This window comes from Otolemur garnettii, unplaced genomic scaffold (assembly GCF_000181295.1).
Source record: "Otolemur garnettii isolate 467f Iridium unplaced genomic scaffold, OtoGar3 scaffold00005, whole genome shotgun sequence".
In the NCBI taxonomy this organism is placed as follows: domain Eukaryota; kingdom Metazoa; phylum Chordata; class Mammalia; order Primates; family Galagidae; genus Otolemur; species Otolemur garnettii.
The window spans coordinates 5,555,699-5,571,177 of NW_003852400.1; the positions used below are offsets into that span (position 1 = coordinate 5,555,699).

General features: G+C 37.0%; 2 protein-coding genes and 2 pseudogenes across 2 annotated transcripts in view; 1 reads left to right on the forward strand and 3 right to left on the reverse strand.

Annotated features, from left to right (window-relative positions):
• The window catches only part of FBXL13 (F-box and leucine rich repeat protein 13), a 191,956-nt gene that overhangs the window by 49,628 nt on the left and 126,849 nt on the right, over positions 1–15,479 (forward strand). Inside the window, exons 5-6 of the mRNA XM_023507424.1 lie at positions 1,020–1,115; positions 7,849–7,981. Of these exons, the coding sequence (XP_023363192.1) occupies positions 1,020–1,115; positions 7,849–7,981 (229 nt within the window). The remainder of the gene's footprint in view (positions 1–1,019; positions 1,116–7,848; positions 7,982–15,479) is intronic.
• LOC111728603 lies at positions 4,765–5,016 on the reverse strand (annotated as a pseudogene).
• Positions 6,105–6,578, reverse strand: LOC105888044 (annotated as a pseudogene).
• LRRC17 (leucine rich repeat containing 17) overlaps positions 14,242–15,479 on the reverse strand; it is a 12,493-nt gene continuing 11,255 nt past the window's right edge. The window contains exon 3 of the mRNA XM_003782616.3: positions 14,242–14,738. Within this exon, the coding sequence (XP_003782664.1) occupies positions 14,341–14,738 (398 nt within the window). The 3' untranslated portion in view covers positions 14,242–14,340. The remainder of the gene's footprint in view (positions 14,739–15,479) is intronic.

The following is a 15,479-nucleotide window of genomic DNA, read 5'->3' on the forward strand; positions in this document are numbered from 1 at the left end:
AACCCGCCACCTTAGGTGTACGTGGCTGGCGCCTTAGCCGGTTGAGCTATAGGCGCCGGGCCGACAAAAGGAATTTTTCAGCTCCATTATAATCTTATGGGACCACTAATCATATTTGTAGTTTGTCACTGACTGAAATATTGTTACACAGAGCATCACTGTATCAGCTTTGTAAAAGCCTGGTGACTTTTCTTTTGTCTTTTCATAGCCAGAAAAGTTAAAACCCATTTGTTAGGAAAAGCAGCAACCATCCCTCCTGTTTCTCTCTCCCAAGCAACTATAGCTGGAGACCCAGTCTTTATTACTACTCGGGGTTTATAAGGACTGAGGCCATGGAGTTTTTTTTTAAAATTTTCTTGAAAACTGAAATGTTTTTTTAAAAATGTTTGTTTTAGGGCGGCGCCTGTGGCTCAAAGGAGTAAGGAGCCGGCCCCAAATGCTGGAGGTGGTGCGTTTAAACCCAGCCCCGTCCAAAAACTGCAAAAAAAAAGAAGAAAAAAGTTTGTGTTGGCATTTACTTATGTTTTGTATCAAAAGATTTCCTGATTTTCTAGTCTACCATTGCCCCAGAAATAATAGGCAAAATGGGTTTATTGATCTTTCCCAGGAATTCTATAACTTTAGAAGGAATCCAGGTTAGTTCCACAAATTATTGCATGCCTTCTGTGTACCACCTACTATTTAGGGAAAATCACTTGTTTCCTAGAAGAATTCTGCCTTCATTCAGAAAATAAAACAAATATGCTTATCTTTCTCACCATCCTTCTGTAATCATCAATTAAGAAGATTACATCATATAAAAAGCATTATCAAATAAGTTCCAGTACTTCAGATAAAATTTCTATCTTCAGATGAAATTCTAGCACTTAAACTGCTACTGCAATGTATGGAGTACATTACCATTATTCACATGTGTGCACACACACATGCACGCACACACACACACCCCCTAGCTAAGTAGAAGAGTTACATTGAAGTTCATATATTTTTCAAAATTGTCTATTTTTCTTTGTGTTTAGATTTTCTTCTACCTGAGTTTAAGAGATACAGTAGTATGTAGTCAAATTAGTCATGCCTGGCTTTCGATGACACAGATGAGCTCATTGTGGAATGCTGTAAGTAGATGCTAACTGAATTGTGTCTTTATTCTGGTTCTTAAAGGAGAATGGACTACTATAAAGCTGCCCTTTCCTTGCTCCTCCCTCTGTGGCCACCAGCAGCAAAGTGCGTTTGGTTTTCTTTTGTTCAGACACAGGCCTGGAGGAAAAATTGAAAGATAATAATGTTATTTTAAAAGATATGGTATTGGTATTTTAAAATGTACATACTAATCGAATATTACTTTTGGATTGAAACAAAGCTCCATTTTATTGGGAGTTTGTATCCCATTCTAGTTTCATTATTGTTTGTCTGCTTTCTTTTCATGAGCACAGACGGTGTATTCAGTCCTTAAATAAGGGAAAGAGTTTGGGGTGTGCAATAGCCTTTTTATTACTCATAATTTGGAGGGGGTAGTTCTACAAAAAAGAAAGGATGACCTTAGTGTACTTGGCCGTTACTATGTAAATAGACTAGAGCAGAGATTTATGTGAGCATGGAGTGGCCAGGGATGACTGATAAACAATAACATTGATATTTTAGTTGTAATAATATTTTCAGCTAAAAGTTTGTGACCATCCCAATTTCTCAGTGCCTTCTGAACAGAGATTTGTGCTAAAATGCTTGTTAGAACTGTGCCACATTTGAACACTCATAAATAAAGGCAAAATATAAAATGAAGGGTAACATACAATTGTGGAAAGAGAAACTTGCTGAACTTAAAGAACCATAACTTCCTGCCCTGACTTTGTTCCTCACTGCCAGGTGTGGCCTCTTGGCAGAAGTGCTGTTTTTCTCTAACCCCTACCAGGCTTCTGCAGATATGTCCTGACCTTAATATTGTATATATTTTTTCTCATTTAGACCAGTTGGATTCATTTTGTCTTTTTTATGGCTTTCCAAAGGAAAAAATAACATCCCCAAACATCCAAGTAAGAGATTTATTTATGTTTGTATGTACTTTTTTTTTTTTTTTTGGCAGTCTCAACTCTGTCTCCTTAGGTAGAGTGCTATGGCTTCGTAGTTCACAACAACCTCAAACTCATGGGTTTAAGTGATCCTTTTTCCTCAGCCTCCCAAGTAGCTGGGACTACAGGCACCTGCCACAATACTCAGCTAGTTTTTCTATTCTTAGTAGAGATGAGGTCTCGCTCTTACTCAGGCTGGTCTCAAACTGCTGAGCTCAAGAAATCCACCCCCTTGGCCTCCCAGAATGCTAGAATTACAGGCATGAGCCACTGAACACATGGCGAAGAGATGTATTACTTTAAACCAGTGGTTCTGAAAGTGTGCTCCTGGGACGAGTAGCATTAGCATCACCCAGGAAGTTGTTGGAGATTCCAGTGGAAATTCAAATTCTCAGGTTCTATCCCAGACCTACTGAGTTTCAGAAATTCTGGGGGTAGTAATCAGCAATCTGTTTTGGTAATTCATCCAGATGATACTGGTACAGGATAAAGTTTGAGACTCACTGACGTAAGCTAAAAATAAACTTAAGCCAGGAATACCTAATTTGTTAGGTAGGATGGATTTGGCAAGATAGAATCAATTCTCTTCTTGCTAACATGAGAACAGAACAGTACAACTAAGAATGACACAGTGCTTTCATGTAACGTAAAGATGTTGAATTGATGTATGGAGCTAGAGCCACTGGCGCCTTCTCAATTCCTCTTAGTTTCTTTGAGTGAAGGTAAGAGCAGGGAGGTACAACCTGTGGCCTGCAGGCTGCTGGCTGATTTGGTGAGGATGTTTCTTGCTTATCCGTGGTGTCAGATATCACAAAAAGTACACACAGATCTTTTTTTCTTTTTTTTTGCTAACCAGCTTTGTTAGTATTTTTGTATTTAATGTGTGGCCCAAGACAACTCTTGTTCTTCCAATGTGTGGAGAGAAATAAAAGGTTGGGTACCCCTTTTAGAGTTTCTATGCCATAAATGGCACTACACCACCTATTAATACGTCAGTCTGAGCATGTGTTAGCATCAGTCCTCTAATCATTAGCGATAAGGAAGGATTATGAAGTAAGCTATGAACTGGACTTTAGACAATAGGGAATATGTGGCCACGGAACATTGATTAATGGCATAGATGATCATATTTGTAATTTTTTTTTCTTTTTAGAGACAGAGTCTTACTTTGTCACCGTGAGCCGTGGTGTCACAGCTCACAGCAACCTCCAGCTCTTGGGCTTAGGCGATTCTCTTGCCTCAGCTTCCCAAGTAGATGGGACTACAGGCACCCGCCACAACGCCCAGCTGTTTTTTTGTTGCAGTTTGGCCAGGGCTGAGTTCGAACCCGCCACCCTTGGTAAATGGGGCCAGCGCCCTACTGACTGCGCCACAGGCGCTGCCCTGATCATATTTGTTGAGATGAAAGTATCATCTAAGAAACAAGAGAATTTGGGTGATATATGCTCATTTGCTTATTTTTTCCTTTTAATCATTGGCTGAGTCCTCTCCCCAGTGTTCCTCTGGAATGAGAAATATAGACATGTTTTAGGTTACAGAAATAGTACAGAAATAATACTAGTGCAAGTACAGTACAAAAGTACCATCTTAGGAGTCCATATTAGAAAATGCGAGGGGTATATGTGTCTGCATGCATGCAAGCACACTAAGAATATCAGACAGGCTTTGCTTGTGTGTTGTGTATTTTAGTTCTATTCTATGCTTGATTTTTATTTCTAAACCATTACTTTAAAAATGGTTTTATTTTATGTACAACTAAAGGACAGATGTTTTGTTTCTAATCCTTATCTTAAACATTGTTATTGTTGTTTAATTTTAAGCCTTTTTAATTCTGTGAAGGCAAAAAGTAGAAACCTAATAATCATGTGTATGTAAAAATTATATAAAAAAAGAATAGATGTTCTACCCATAAATTCTATTTTTCAAAAACTATTAAGAGCTTTTATAAAGAAAATCACATAGCAAATTTTACTTTTTTCTAAGCCAAACTGTATCCAGCTTTATTAAAGATACTTTTCATAAACAATCATAGTATTTCAGACAAGACATGGGCAGATAGTCGTTAACAGTATATAATAACTTTCAAACTCCCTTCTTCAAGGGAGCCGCTATAAAACCCAATGAAGTCTTCATTTGATGCTCTGAACAGGGTAAGTTTAGAGTGAGGGTTGACATTTCACATTTAGATGTTGTTTAACAACTTTTTGCAAGCTGACCCTGACTTTCAGGAAATGAAAAGAAAATGGCAGAATTGGTCGGACCATCCACAATCTATAAATGGAACTGCTGCTCTTTGAGAGATGCCATCTCAGTGTCACTGGAAAAGTCTCGATTCCTTGACATATTGGAAACCAATTATTGGGGATCAATTTTCAGAGGTGACTGGATATAAGGGAGTTAAGCCTATGCTGAAGGCAGAGAGGGAGAATAGGACATAAAAACAAATTAGTTTTTTCATAGCAAAAGGCATTTGTGCCAAGGTTGCTGTATGTTGACATCAGGGAATCCCTTCTCTTGGGAGCAAAGAGGAAGTCACTCAAAACTAGAAGGGAAAGGTGTTTTCCCCATGTCAATCTAGCTTGGAGACATTCTATTAGTGATATAAGCTCCTTCTCCAAAAAGTAACAATGAAGTTTTCTGTGTGCTAACAACATAACTTAAAAAAATGCACACACTTCACTTGGCATCTCCTGCACCTTCAGCTTTCTGTGCCTGGTCTGTCTGTTTTGACATCTGCATTTTCTGCAGGGTTATTCCCCTCCTTGCCAGCATCAGCTTTTCCCTTTTTCCCTTTGGGTACCTTCTCTGCCTTCTTTGCAGGGGCCTTTTGAGACTTGGGCTCTGGCTTTGGAGGAGCAGGTTTAGCAGACAACCTTGTGGTTCTCTGTGGTTCGTCCTTTGCCTGGGCTTTCTCTCCTTTAGCATCCCCTTCAGGCTTTCTCTTGGGCATGATGGTGGCAGCAGGATGTAGGCTAGAAGCGGGGATGCAGCAGCGCTTGGGACTTTGGTTGGTCCAGGGATTGTTCTTGCTGCCTCTTTTTTTCTTCTTTTTGGAGTCATCATAGCTCAGAGCAACCTCAAATTCTTGGGTTCAAGCTATCTTCTTGCCTCAGCCTCCCAAGTAGGTGGGACTACAGGTGCCTACCACAACACCTGGCTAGTTTTTTCTATAGTAGAGATGGAGTCTTGCTCTTGCTCAGGGTAGTCTTGAACTCTTGAATTCACCTGCCTTGGCCCCCCACAATGCTAGGATTACAGGCATGAGCCACCACACCTGGCCCTTGCCTCCTCTTCTTCACACTGCTCCTACACAACAATTTTTAAAAAGCACTGGGATTCCTCTGCTTCTAGATCACTGGGCTAGAAAAATAAACTTTGTTCTACTAGGAGTCACAAGTTAGCACTGAGTATTCTCCAAAGTGGAAATTATATGGTGCCATTTCAGACAAAGATTATTCAGCTTTCATCCCCAACATCCATAACTTCTTAGAACAGTTAAACCAGGCCCAAACAGTTCAGTGTCATTAGCCTTCATGATATGAGGCCACTATGCTCTTGTAAGATGCAAGTAGCCCAAAACAGGAAATATGCATCCAAATAAAAGATATTATTAGAAGCTAATAGTCACAAATTGTTAGTTCCTTATTGTATCCTTCCTTCATAACATTAATAAAAGGAGTATTTTACTGCAAAGAAAATTTTATTTTACCTATCACTAGCCAGAATTTTTGTCCTTAGTTATTACACAAATGCTATCTAGTCTCATTACCCAAATGGCACAGTTATGACAATTCACTTATGTATTTACAAACAGAATTTTCACAATTTATATAAGCATTCCTATCAGTGAATAACATTGAGATGCAATCTAACATCTGTACTGTCTGATGTTTTTTAGATAGCAATGTAGGAGATATATTATTAATTACCTTTCGAGTGGCCTTATGTAAAAAATAAATATGTTATTACCTACATGTTCTAGTCTCCAAAGGGCTTTTTCAAATGTACATATAGAAATGGTTACAGACAGTGAGAGTTTTAAGAAATACCTTTCATGTCCACATCCTCTTTGCTGTACCATTTTCTCATCCAGCTGCATTCCTTTGCCTGCAAGAGGGGCTTGGATAAGATGTATGTTTTGCTTAACTTCTTTGATGTTCTGAACTTTCTGTAGCTCTTTATTTTTCTTTAATCTGTTCATTATAAATTTAGCTGGTGTTTCTGTTTGATCTCTTCAAGAGTCTTCATTGCATCAATAATTTTATTCATATATCTCTCTGCTATTTGCATGTTCAGTTTTCTAAATTTTCAAATTCAAGTGAATTATAAGCTCTTCACCAGCTACTTTCCAGAATGTTTTTACCTGACCTTGCCAGGACTGTGCTCCTTTAAAACATTTTTATAACATTTGGATTTACAAAATCTGAACACTTTGCAATCATTGTGGATGAACATTATGCTATGGCCAGAGTAGATTGGCCTCGAACAGAAATAACATTTCTTGATATTCATGTTGAACCTGTGTAGGTCTCCACCTACCAAACGCCAGGCTTGATAGAAAATGACCCTATGCTTGATTTTTAAATCTCTTTACTTCATGTTTGTACTGCTTTGTCATGTTTTTTAAACTAATAATAGTAGTTAATTTTTATTAAGTGTTGCCTATGTGCCAGGTGCTACACTAAGCACTTTACTTGAATTTTCTGTTTGTCTCTGTAGCTTCCTGAGTTAAGCATTATTTTTTTTTCCATCTTACAGAATAAAAAAATCTAAGGCTTAGTTAAGTAATTGTCTAAATTTTTAACATTAAGTGCCTGCAATAAGATTTAGGCTTATCTAACTACAAAGTATGTGCTCTGAATTAGTAAATATTTATTAAGGTATGCCAGGTTTGCCATTTGCTTTTCCTTAACTGGAAGAATAGAATTTCTGCTCTCCAGGTACTTTTAAAATAATATCTTGCAGTCTGTGACCCAATTCTCATAAAAAGCTGGGCGCCGAGAGTAATATTCATGGTGGATTTGAGAACATTAAGTTCTCTAGATACTGTGAATTTTGTCCCTGAGTTAAATCATCCAAACAGAGGTAGCACACTTGGACACTTTTGCTTCTAAGTTGTATTTTTTGCCCTAAATTCAGCTTCTGTGCAGTATTTTGTTACATGGAAGTCCTTCAATTTATTTAATCAGTCTCATATTAAAAGATATTTAGTTTGGTTTCTATATTGCTATTAAAATACTGTAGTGAGCATTGTTTCTCTCTTTTTTTTTTATACACATGTATGATTATATCTTCAAGATAAATTCCCAGATGTAAAATTATTAGAGTAAGGATTGATTTATACTCACAAAAGTGTATGGAGTTATAGAATATCATTTGCTCCACAGTTTTCTTAGCTTTCTGTACTTTTTAGTATCTGATCTCTCATGGTTGTTTTAATTTATATATCTCAACTCATGAGAGAGACTGGACATTATCTCCTATGTTAAGCTAATTTGCATTTACATTTTTTATCCTAATATACTATACTGTTTATCAGCTAACTCAAAATCATTTTTGGAAACAAACAAGGATATGTGTGTGTATTCCTTATTTTATTTATGAAATTATAAATAAAGCATTCAATACTAATACTAAATAGAACACTCAAACTAACATTTCAGTTTCTATATGGAAATGATTTGATGTAAAGCTTTTAGTACTTGATGCTTTAAAATACTTAAAACTTTTACATGAAAGAGATTTTTCTCATTTCTTAATACCTTTTGTTTGTCATTTTTAGATCGATTTTTCTGCAGTGAAAAACATAATTACAGAAAAATATGTTGTATCTACTTTGCAAAAGTGGCGTCTCAATGTGCTGCGTTTGAATTTCCGTGGTTGTCTCTTCCGACCCAAAACTTTCAAATCCGTTAGTAAGTATGTTTATTACAACTCTTTGTCTTGCTTTCCTGATTGTAATTAAGCAAATAAAAAGAAAAGCATAAATAAAGTAGAAACTTCAGTTAGTCTTAGTTCCCAAAATGTCAATTGTTACCATTTAAAAATCTTGTAATATGGTCAGATCCTGGAAGTTGGTCATCTGTGTATTCTTCCTGACCACTGTCTTTTTGTCTAGTATTTTTCTATCAGTGGATCATCATTTATTACAATATAATAGGGTAGTGCCTGTGGCTCAAAGGCACCAGTCCCATATGCTGGAGGTGGCGAGTTCAAACCCAGGCCCGGCCAAAAACCGAAAAAAAAAAAATACAATATAATAAAATGTTCTCAAAAAAAAAAAGTCTAACAATGGATAGTAAAAGCATCTTTCTTCAGCTCACTCAAACCCATTCACTTACTCCAAGGCACCAATGTATCAGTTTTCTGTTTTTATAAAATACATATGTGGTGAAAAATACACAGTTTTAATTTTTAACATGAAGAGAGTGTACAGTTTTATATTTTCTTTTATGTCCTGGAAATCTTTTCATGTCAGTACATCTAGATCTACTAAATTCTTTTAAATACTATGATATCATTTTCCATAATATAGATGTACCATAATTTATTAAACCTTCTTCCTATTGATGGACATTAAGATTATTTTCAATTTTTTTCAACTAGGCTGCTTTGTACTTCCATTGTGATATTTGTCTTTAACCTATATATCCTTTGAGATTAGTTTTTTTGCTTTATCACGTACATATTTCTGGAAATGAGAGACAGAATATACATATTTCAAAAAATTGTACATTCTTACTGATTCCAGATAATAAAAAAGAATGCTGTATACATGTGTAAATATCAACTTGAGTAAGTCTGAAGATATTAATGGGTGAAATCAAATTGCAGGATGATGTATATAATCTAATACCATTTATATACAGTTTTGAATATGCAAAATAATACATACATACTTTACTTTTTCTTTTGAAATAATTTCAATAATACCTTTTTGAGGACACACATATAGCTAGTCCCATAAAAAGCACGCATGGGAATGAAGAACGGTAACTGCAAATAGTGCAAGGGGATAGAGAGACAATTTAATAAAGTGGGGAAGAGGTACACAAAGAGTTTCAACTGTACCTGTAAATATTTTTCTTGAAAAAAGAAATTATACAAAATAGGATAATTCTGATTGGTTATTAGTAGTACTGTATAAAGCTATCGTTTTTTGTCTGATATCATTGTATTTAACTGTGTAGTAAGCCCCCTTCTTGGTTTTAATAGTTTGTCAGTTGATTCTCTTGGGTTTTCTATGTTGACTGTTATAATCTGGGAATATCAACAGTTTTATTTCCTCTTATTCCTACTATATATTTTTTTCTCTCACTTTTTTATATTCATTCCTTAGGAGCTCCTTTGCAGTGTTGAAAAGCAGCAGGGGTAGGCAACAATCTTGTCTTGTTCTTGACTCCTTTTTTCATATTTTTAATGACAGCAACATTTGTATTATTCTATTCAACTTCTGGGATGTGGGAATATAATACAATTCTCACTTGTACAGCAGCTGTCTCCTTCACAGTCCTTGTTCAATCTGATCACATCTGCCTTTGGATTTTTAAGAACTATTAATTTCTGATCCCCCAACACTATTCCTGCTTTGTCTTCTAGGAATGTTATAGAGTTTTGAAAAAAGACATAGTCTTCCCCTGTCACCTAAGCTGGAATGCAGTGGCACAAACATAGCTTACTGAATCCTGAAACTCCTGGGCTCAAGCATTTCTTCTGCCTCAGCCTCCCAAATGGCTTTGACTACAGACACATGTTACCATGCTTGGCTAATTTTTTCTATATTTTGTAGAGATAGGGTCTTGCTAAGTTGTCCAGGCTGGCTTCAAACACCTGGTCTCAAGGGATCCTCCTGCCTTGGCCTTCTGAAGTGCTGGGATTATAGGTATGAACCGCCCTACCTGGTCTTAGTCCAAGTATCTTTATCACAGAAGAAAATATGAAAGTGTGAGTAGACCTTGATTTTTTTTTTTTTTTTTGCGACAGAGCCTCAAGCTGTACCTCTGGGTAGAGTGTTGTGTCATCACAGCTCACAGCAACCTCCAACTCCTGGGCTCAAGCAAGTATCCTGCCTCCACCTTCCAAGTAGCTGGGACCAGAGGTGCCCATCAAAACGCCTGGCTATTTTTTGGTTGCAGCTGTCATTGTTGTTTGGCGGGCCAGGCTGGATTCGAACCTGCCACCTTAGGTGTATGTGGCTGCTGCCTTAGCCACTTGAGCCACAGGCGCCGAGCCGATTTGTTTTAAGGAAGTAAATAACTATTTCATCTTTGTGAGATTTTTAATTTGACAAAGATGACTTAATAAAATTACTTTTATGTCCAGCAACTTTGAGTCTGTCAAAGATAAAAACCATTCTCAGAGATGTTTTAGCTTTTCCATTACCCTCCTGCCTAAGGTCAGTTCATCTGTTGATAAGTCTAGAATTACACACATTTCTGGCAAGAATTTTAGTTCTCTGATTGTTAGATTGAGGATAAATATTGGCTGATATTTTGGGTTCTTTGGCTGACTGGACACAATAGTTGTAATCTTATGTCAATAAAAGGATTAGAAGAAAATTAACTTTAGAATGTCATCTAACAGCTGGGCATGATGGCTCATGCCTGTAATCTTCGCACTCTGGGAGGCTGAGGCAGGTGGATTGCTTGAGCTCAAGAGTTTGAGACCAGCTTGAGCAACAGGGAGAACCTGTCTGGGTGTCATGGCAGGTGCCTGTAATCTCAGCTATTTGGGAAGCTGAGGCCAGAGGATTTTTTTGAGCCCAAGAGTTTGAGGTTGCTATGAGCTGTGATGATGCCATGGCACTCTACCCTGGGGTGACAGTAAGAATCTATCCAAAAAAAAAAAAAAAAAAAAGAAAAGAAAAGAAAAGAGAGAGAGAAAAAATGAAAAAAGAATGTTATTTTAAAATGTTTAAAAAGTGGATGAGGGGACCAGTTTACAGAATTTAGGCAAATAAATTCTCATTTCTGAATTACCTCTAATTGCTAGAGCAGGAGACTTGTTTAGATTTTTCAGAAAAAGACATGTATTGATCCAAGGTGTAGGATCCAGAAGAGGGAATGGTAAGTAAATGGGGAAAAAAAACCCCAAAAAACAACTGTTGAAAGTTAAATAACTTTCTCAAAAAACTAGGCCTTATTAATTCAGGCTTAGAATTCAGGAGACCTCAGTTTAGAGTAAACCTTATTTATTTCAGAAAAATTAGAGAATCTTAGGACTAGTGGGAAAGTTAAAAAACCAAACTTTATCCAAGCACTCAAGCGATAAGTATATATGGTCAATATGTGTACCTCATGATAGTCATATTTTTGACTACTGTAAGATAAACTTATTTTTTGAATCTCATGAACTTCATCATCTATTATTATTATTATTATTTGAGACAGAGTCTCAAGCTATATCCTTGGTAGAGTACCATGGCATTATAGATTACAGCAACGTCCAATTCTTGGACTTAATCCATTCTCTTGCCTCAGCCTCCCAAGTAGCTGGGAATACAGGCACCAGCCACCACACCCAGCTATTTTGTTTTTACAGTTGTCATTGTTGTTTTAGCTGAACCAGGATGGATTCGAACCCACTACCCTTGTGTATGTGGCCAGTGCCCTGCTGACTGAGCTACAGGTGACACCTTCATTATCTATTAAACAGAAAAAAGTCCAAAGGCAAATTATTAGTGTAACTATCAAGAAATTGGTAGAAGAGGAAGTGTCTAACTGTTCATTCCATAGATCAACTGTGCTTTCCTGTAAGTATAAACTCTTATTTAGAGAAAAGCAAATCTTTTTTTTGTTTGTTTGTTTTGAGACAAAGTCTCAAGCTGTTGCCCTGTGGCTGTGGTGTCACAGCTCACAGCAACCTTAAACTCTTGGGCTTAAGCCATCCTCTTGCCTCAGCCTCCCAAGTAGCTGGGACTACAGGTGCCCGCCACAATGCCTGGCTATTTTTTGGTTATAGTTGTCATTGTTGTTTGGCGGGCTTGGGCTGGATTTGAACCTGCCAGCTCTTGTGTATGTGGCTGGGGCCCTGGCCTCTTGAGCTACAGGCGCCGAGCCAAGAAGAGCACATCTTAAGCTATCAAGAATGTACTTCAACTTAAGCTCTGAGAGATGTTAGTAACTCCTACTGACTAACTTTTGGATGATCTGGGTTAATTTCTATTTCATTGTGTTCCAGAGCTTTATTTCCAAATAGATCCCTGGAGATGAAACTGAATATAAAAATCAACCAATTAAATCCCTAACTGGCTTCTAAAAGTTAAATTTCTCTGAGTCAGATTTAATCTCATTTTATTCCAGAATCTTCTTGTCCCCAGTGTGATTCTCCTGTCTCCTACAAAGGTCACATCAGGTTTTCTCCATCATCAAATCTTGGCTGTTTCAGGAACTATGTGCTTAATATTCCATTCTGAGACTCATGAACGATAACAAATGAATTTGTTATTTCTCTGGTAACTCTTCAGATTTAACAGTGTCTTTAACAGTGAACAATGTGGAAATTTACATAGAGAAACAATATCTTTAAGTCTCTACCTTTGACCCAAACCATTGGTAATACAATCCAGAGTCATTTCCTAAAACGCTAGTTCTGGCAACACTTTGAGCTTCCCATTCTCTTGGTTTCCTGTACATATTAATACAGATTTTAACAACTTTGAGCAAAACTATCTCCTGCCCTCATTTCTGCTCGTGGAGAGAAAGGGTTAACTTTACTGGTACTTGCGCTACTTTTCTTTTGGATACATATCTTATATGTGTGATATATAAAATATAATAACACATGTATACATGAGGTATGACAAAGTTTATGGACTCATCCTAGACAAAGTGCTACATACCTCATTGCTGAATATCACTATGGTCATCTTCGAAGTGCTCCCCTTGGAAAGCTATGTGCCAACATGAGCGTCTAGTGTAATTTTGGAACTCTTTTTGGAATGGCCATTAGAATTTTGTGCAAAGTTCTGACAGTTAAGTTCTTGAACTTGCCACCATGAGTTTACATTAGCATTAGTATGTAAGTACTAATACAAGGTACCTTATACACTGGCATATAGTACACTATACAAACAACTCACTGAGGTTTCAGGACCTTGGTATATCAGTGCGTTCATGTTGCCTTGTGGTGATATCTTGCTGAGTGGCATTCATTGTTGTTGCATGTTTTTGTGTGCTACGTGATGAGAGCACTGATGACCATTCCAGAAAAAGAGTTTCAAAATTGCTTTGCAGGGTGGATTAGGTGTTGGTCTCACTTCATGGCTTCCCAAGGGGAGTACTTTGAAGGTAACTGTGGTGATAGCGCTGAGGTATGTAGCACACTTTACCTAGGATGAGTTCGTGAACGTAATTGTTAGATTGTGTGCATGCACGCGCACTCTGTGTGTGTATGTGTGTGAGAAAATAAATATCCTCTGATGTTATTTCCTGTTTTTTAATTTTTTTTGGCTTCATACCAAATTCTGACCATGAATTCTAAGTTAACCCTTTGTTTTATGCTCCTTGACATATTACCTCAGCAAGGAGCGCTTCCCAGTGTGAGCCCTGCTTTAAAAATAAAAAGAACAAACCCACAATGCTATTTTTACACTCACCAGTGTTTATACCTCTTCAGAGCTCATGATTCACACCATCTACAACTGTTTCTCAGAGTGCTTCCAGTATAATTCACGTACTTTCTATTGCTTGTGACAATTCTCCTTCAGATGTAGCTTGACAGTTTTTTGCAAGGAGAAGTGAAGAATGGTTGAGGATTTAGATTTACTAGTACCTTATTTTGGAATTTACAGGAATCAGCAATTTATTTCATGTAGAAGCTGAGTTACTGAAAAAGAAGCAGGGGGGTATTGAGGGGCAGGATTGACATTTTGTTATGGCTAAACATTTTAATCTTCTTTAGGTATGTACAAACAGCTGTTGAAAGACATGTACAAGTAAATCAAGTTTTTTTTTTTTTATTGTCAAAAATCAGTAAAAACATTTATACAGGACATCATGAAATTCTAATGTCATTGTTAGGACTCAGCTCCTACAGGTTACCAGTGTGGAATTGTTATTAGAAGAGATAGCTTCATAAACACGCAAGCGGGAGGAGAGTATTCTCTGGATTATATAATTGTCACAATAAGAATTTTACTAATAATTAAAAGAAGCTTCCTATAGCTGGATACCCTGCATAAATAAGCAACACAGTTAATCAAAATGTAAACATACGGTTTTCTGATGACAGTATAGCAAATATTAGACTAGTTACAACCAGGAGAAGTTGTACGTTATCCCACTATAGTAATTCTTACACTTTGCTTCTTTGCCATGTGATCCCTGTGTATTTTTTCCCATTCATCATCATCTGTATCCTGGTCAAATGTCTCAGGGTACGCTGGTAACTTGTCTTTGGGACATTCTTCATAGTAACTTCGAATGTATTTGCCCACAAACCACCCTTTGTATTCTTCAGGCATTTTGCATTCCAGGCCGTTATAATGGACGTTGTAGTGGTGCTTTAACCAGTAGTAGAGGTAGTGGATGTTGTAGTCACATCTCCAAGGATTATCTCTCAGCCACAAGAGTTTCAAAAAATACAAGTCTTCTAATACTCCATAGTCAAAATTTTGCAGACTGTTGTTCGATAAATCTAACTCTTCTAAGTGTGTGAGCCCTGAAAAAGCAGCTGGAAACAGAGTGTTTATTAAACCCATAAGCAGTTGAGTCAATCCAACTGTATGGTATATCTTCAGGATAAACACAAATTAAAAATAAGAGGCTTAATTGTGCCTGTTGTTACTTTGTCTTAGAGCATTTACTTTAGAAAACTTGTAGCAGTAAGTACTTTCTCCTCTCTGAAATGCCTTTAAATTCTTTTGAGGACTAGATAGCCTTTTTGTTACCTTTATGACCAGGAGTGTTTTTCTCAAGGGTCTGGGACAAACAGCTGTCAAAAGATATTTAAAAATGAATCAAGTTTTATTTATTTATTTGTTTACCATCAAGAAGCTTCTGTGGGAGGGTAGGAGCCTACATTCTGTCACAATGATACAAGTTTCTATTTCTCTGAATAAAGCCAATAAGTGAATAGCTGGTCACCCAAATTACCAGGTAGAGTTACTATGAACTATGTGTGACATGGCTGCTGTCAAGTCCTCTTACTTGAATACTGGTCATTGTCCATCCTGAGAACATGTAAATTATGGGTAGTATTAGCTTGGCTACAAAGGTAAGATTCCTTCTGTCTTTGCAATCTCTTAGCGAACTGATTGTGATATGCATTACATTCTGGCTTACAGCTTACTCAATAATAAAAATGTTTTTATTTTTTTCTCTACTTTGTGGAGAGGATATCTGGGTTGAAAGAAGATTTTAGGTATATTTTCCCACTGTACATATGTCTAAATGTAAAATTCTGAAAAAAAAA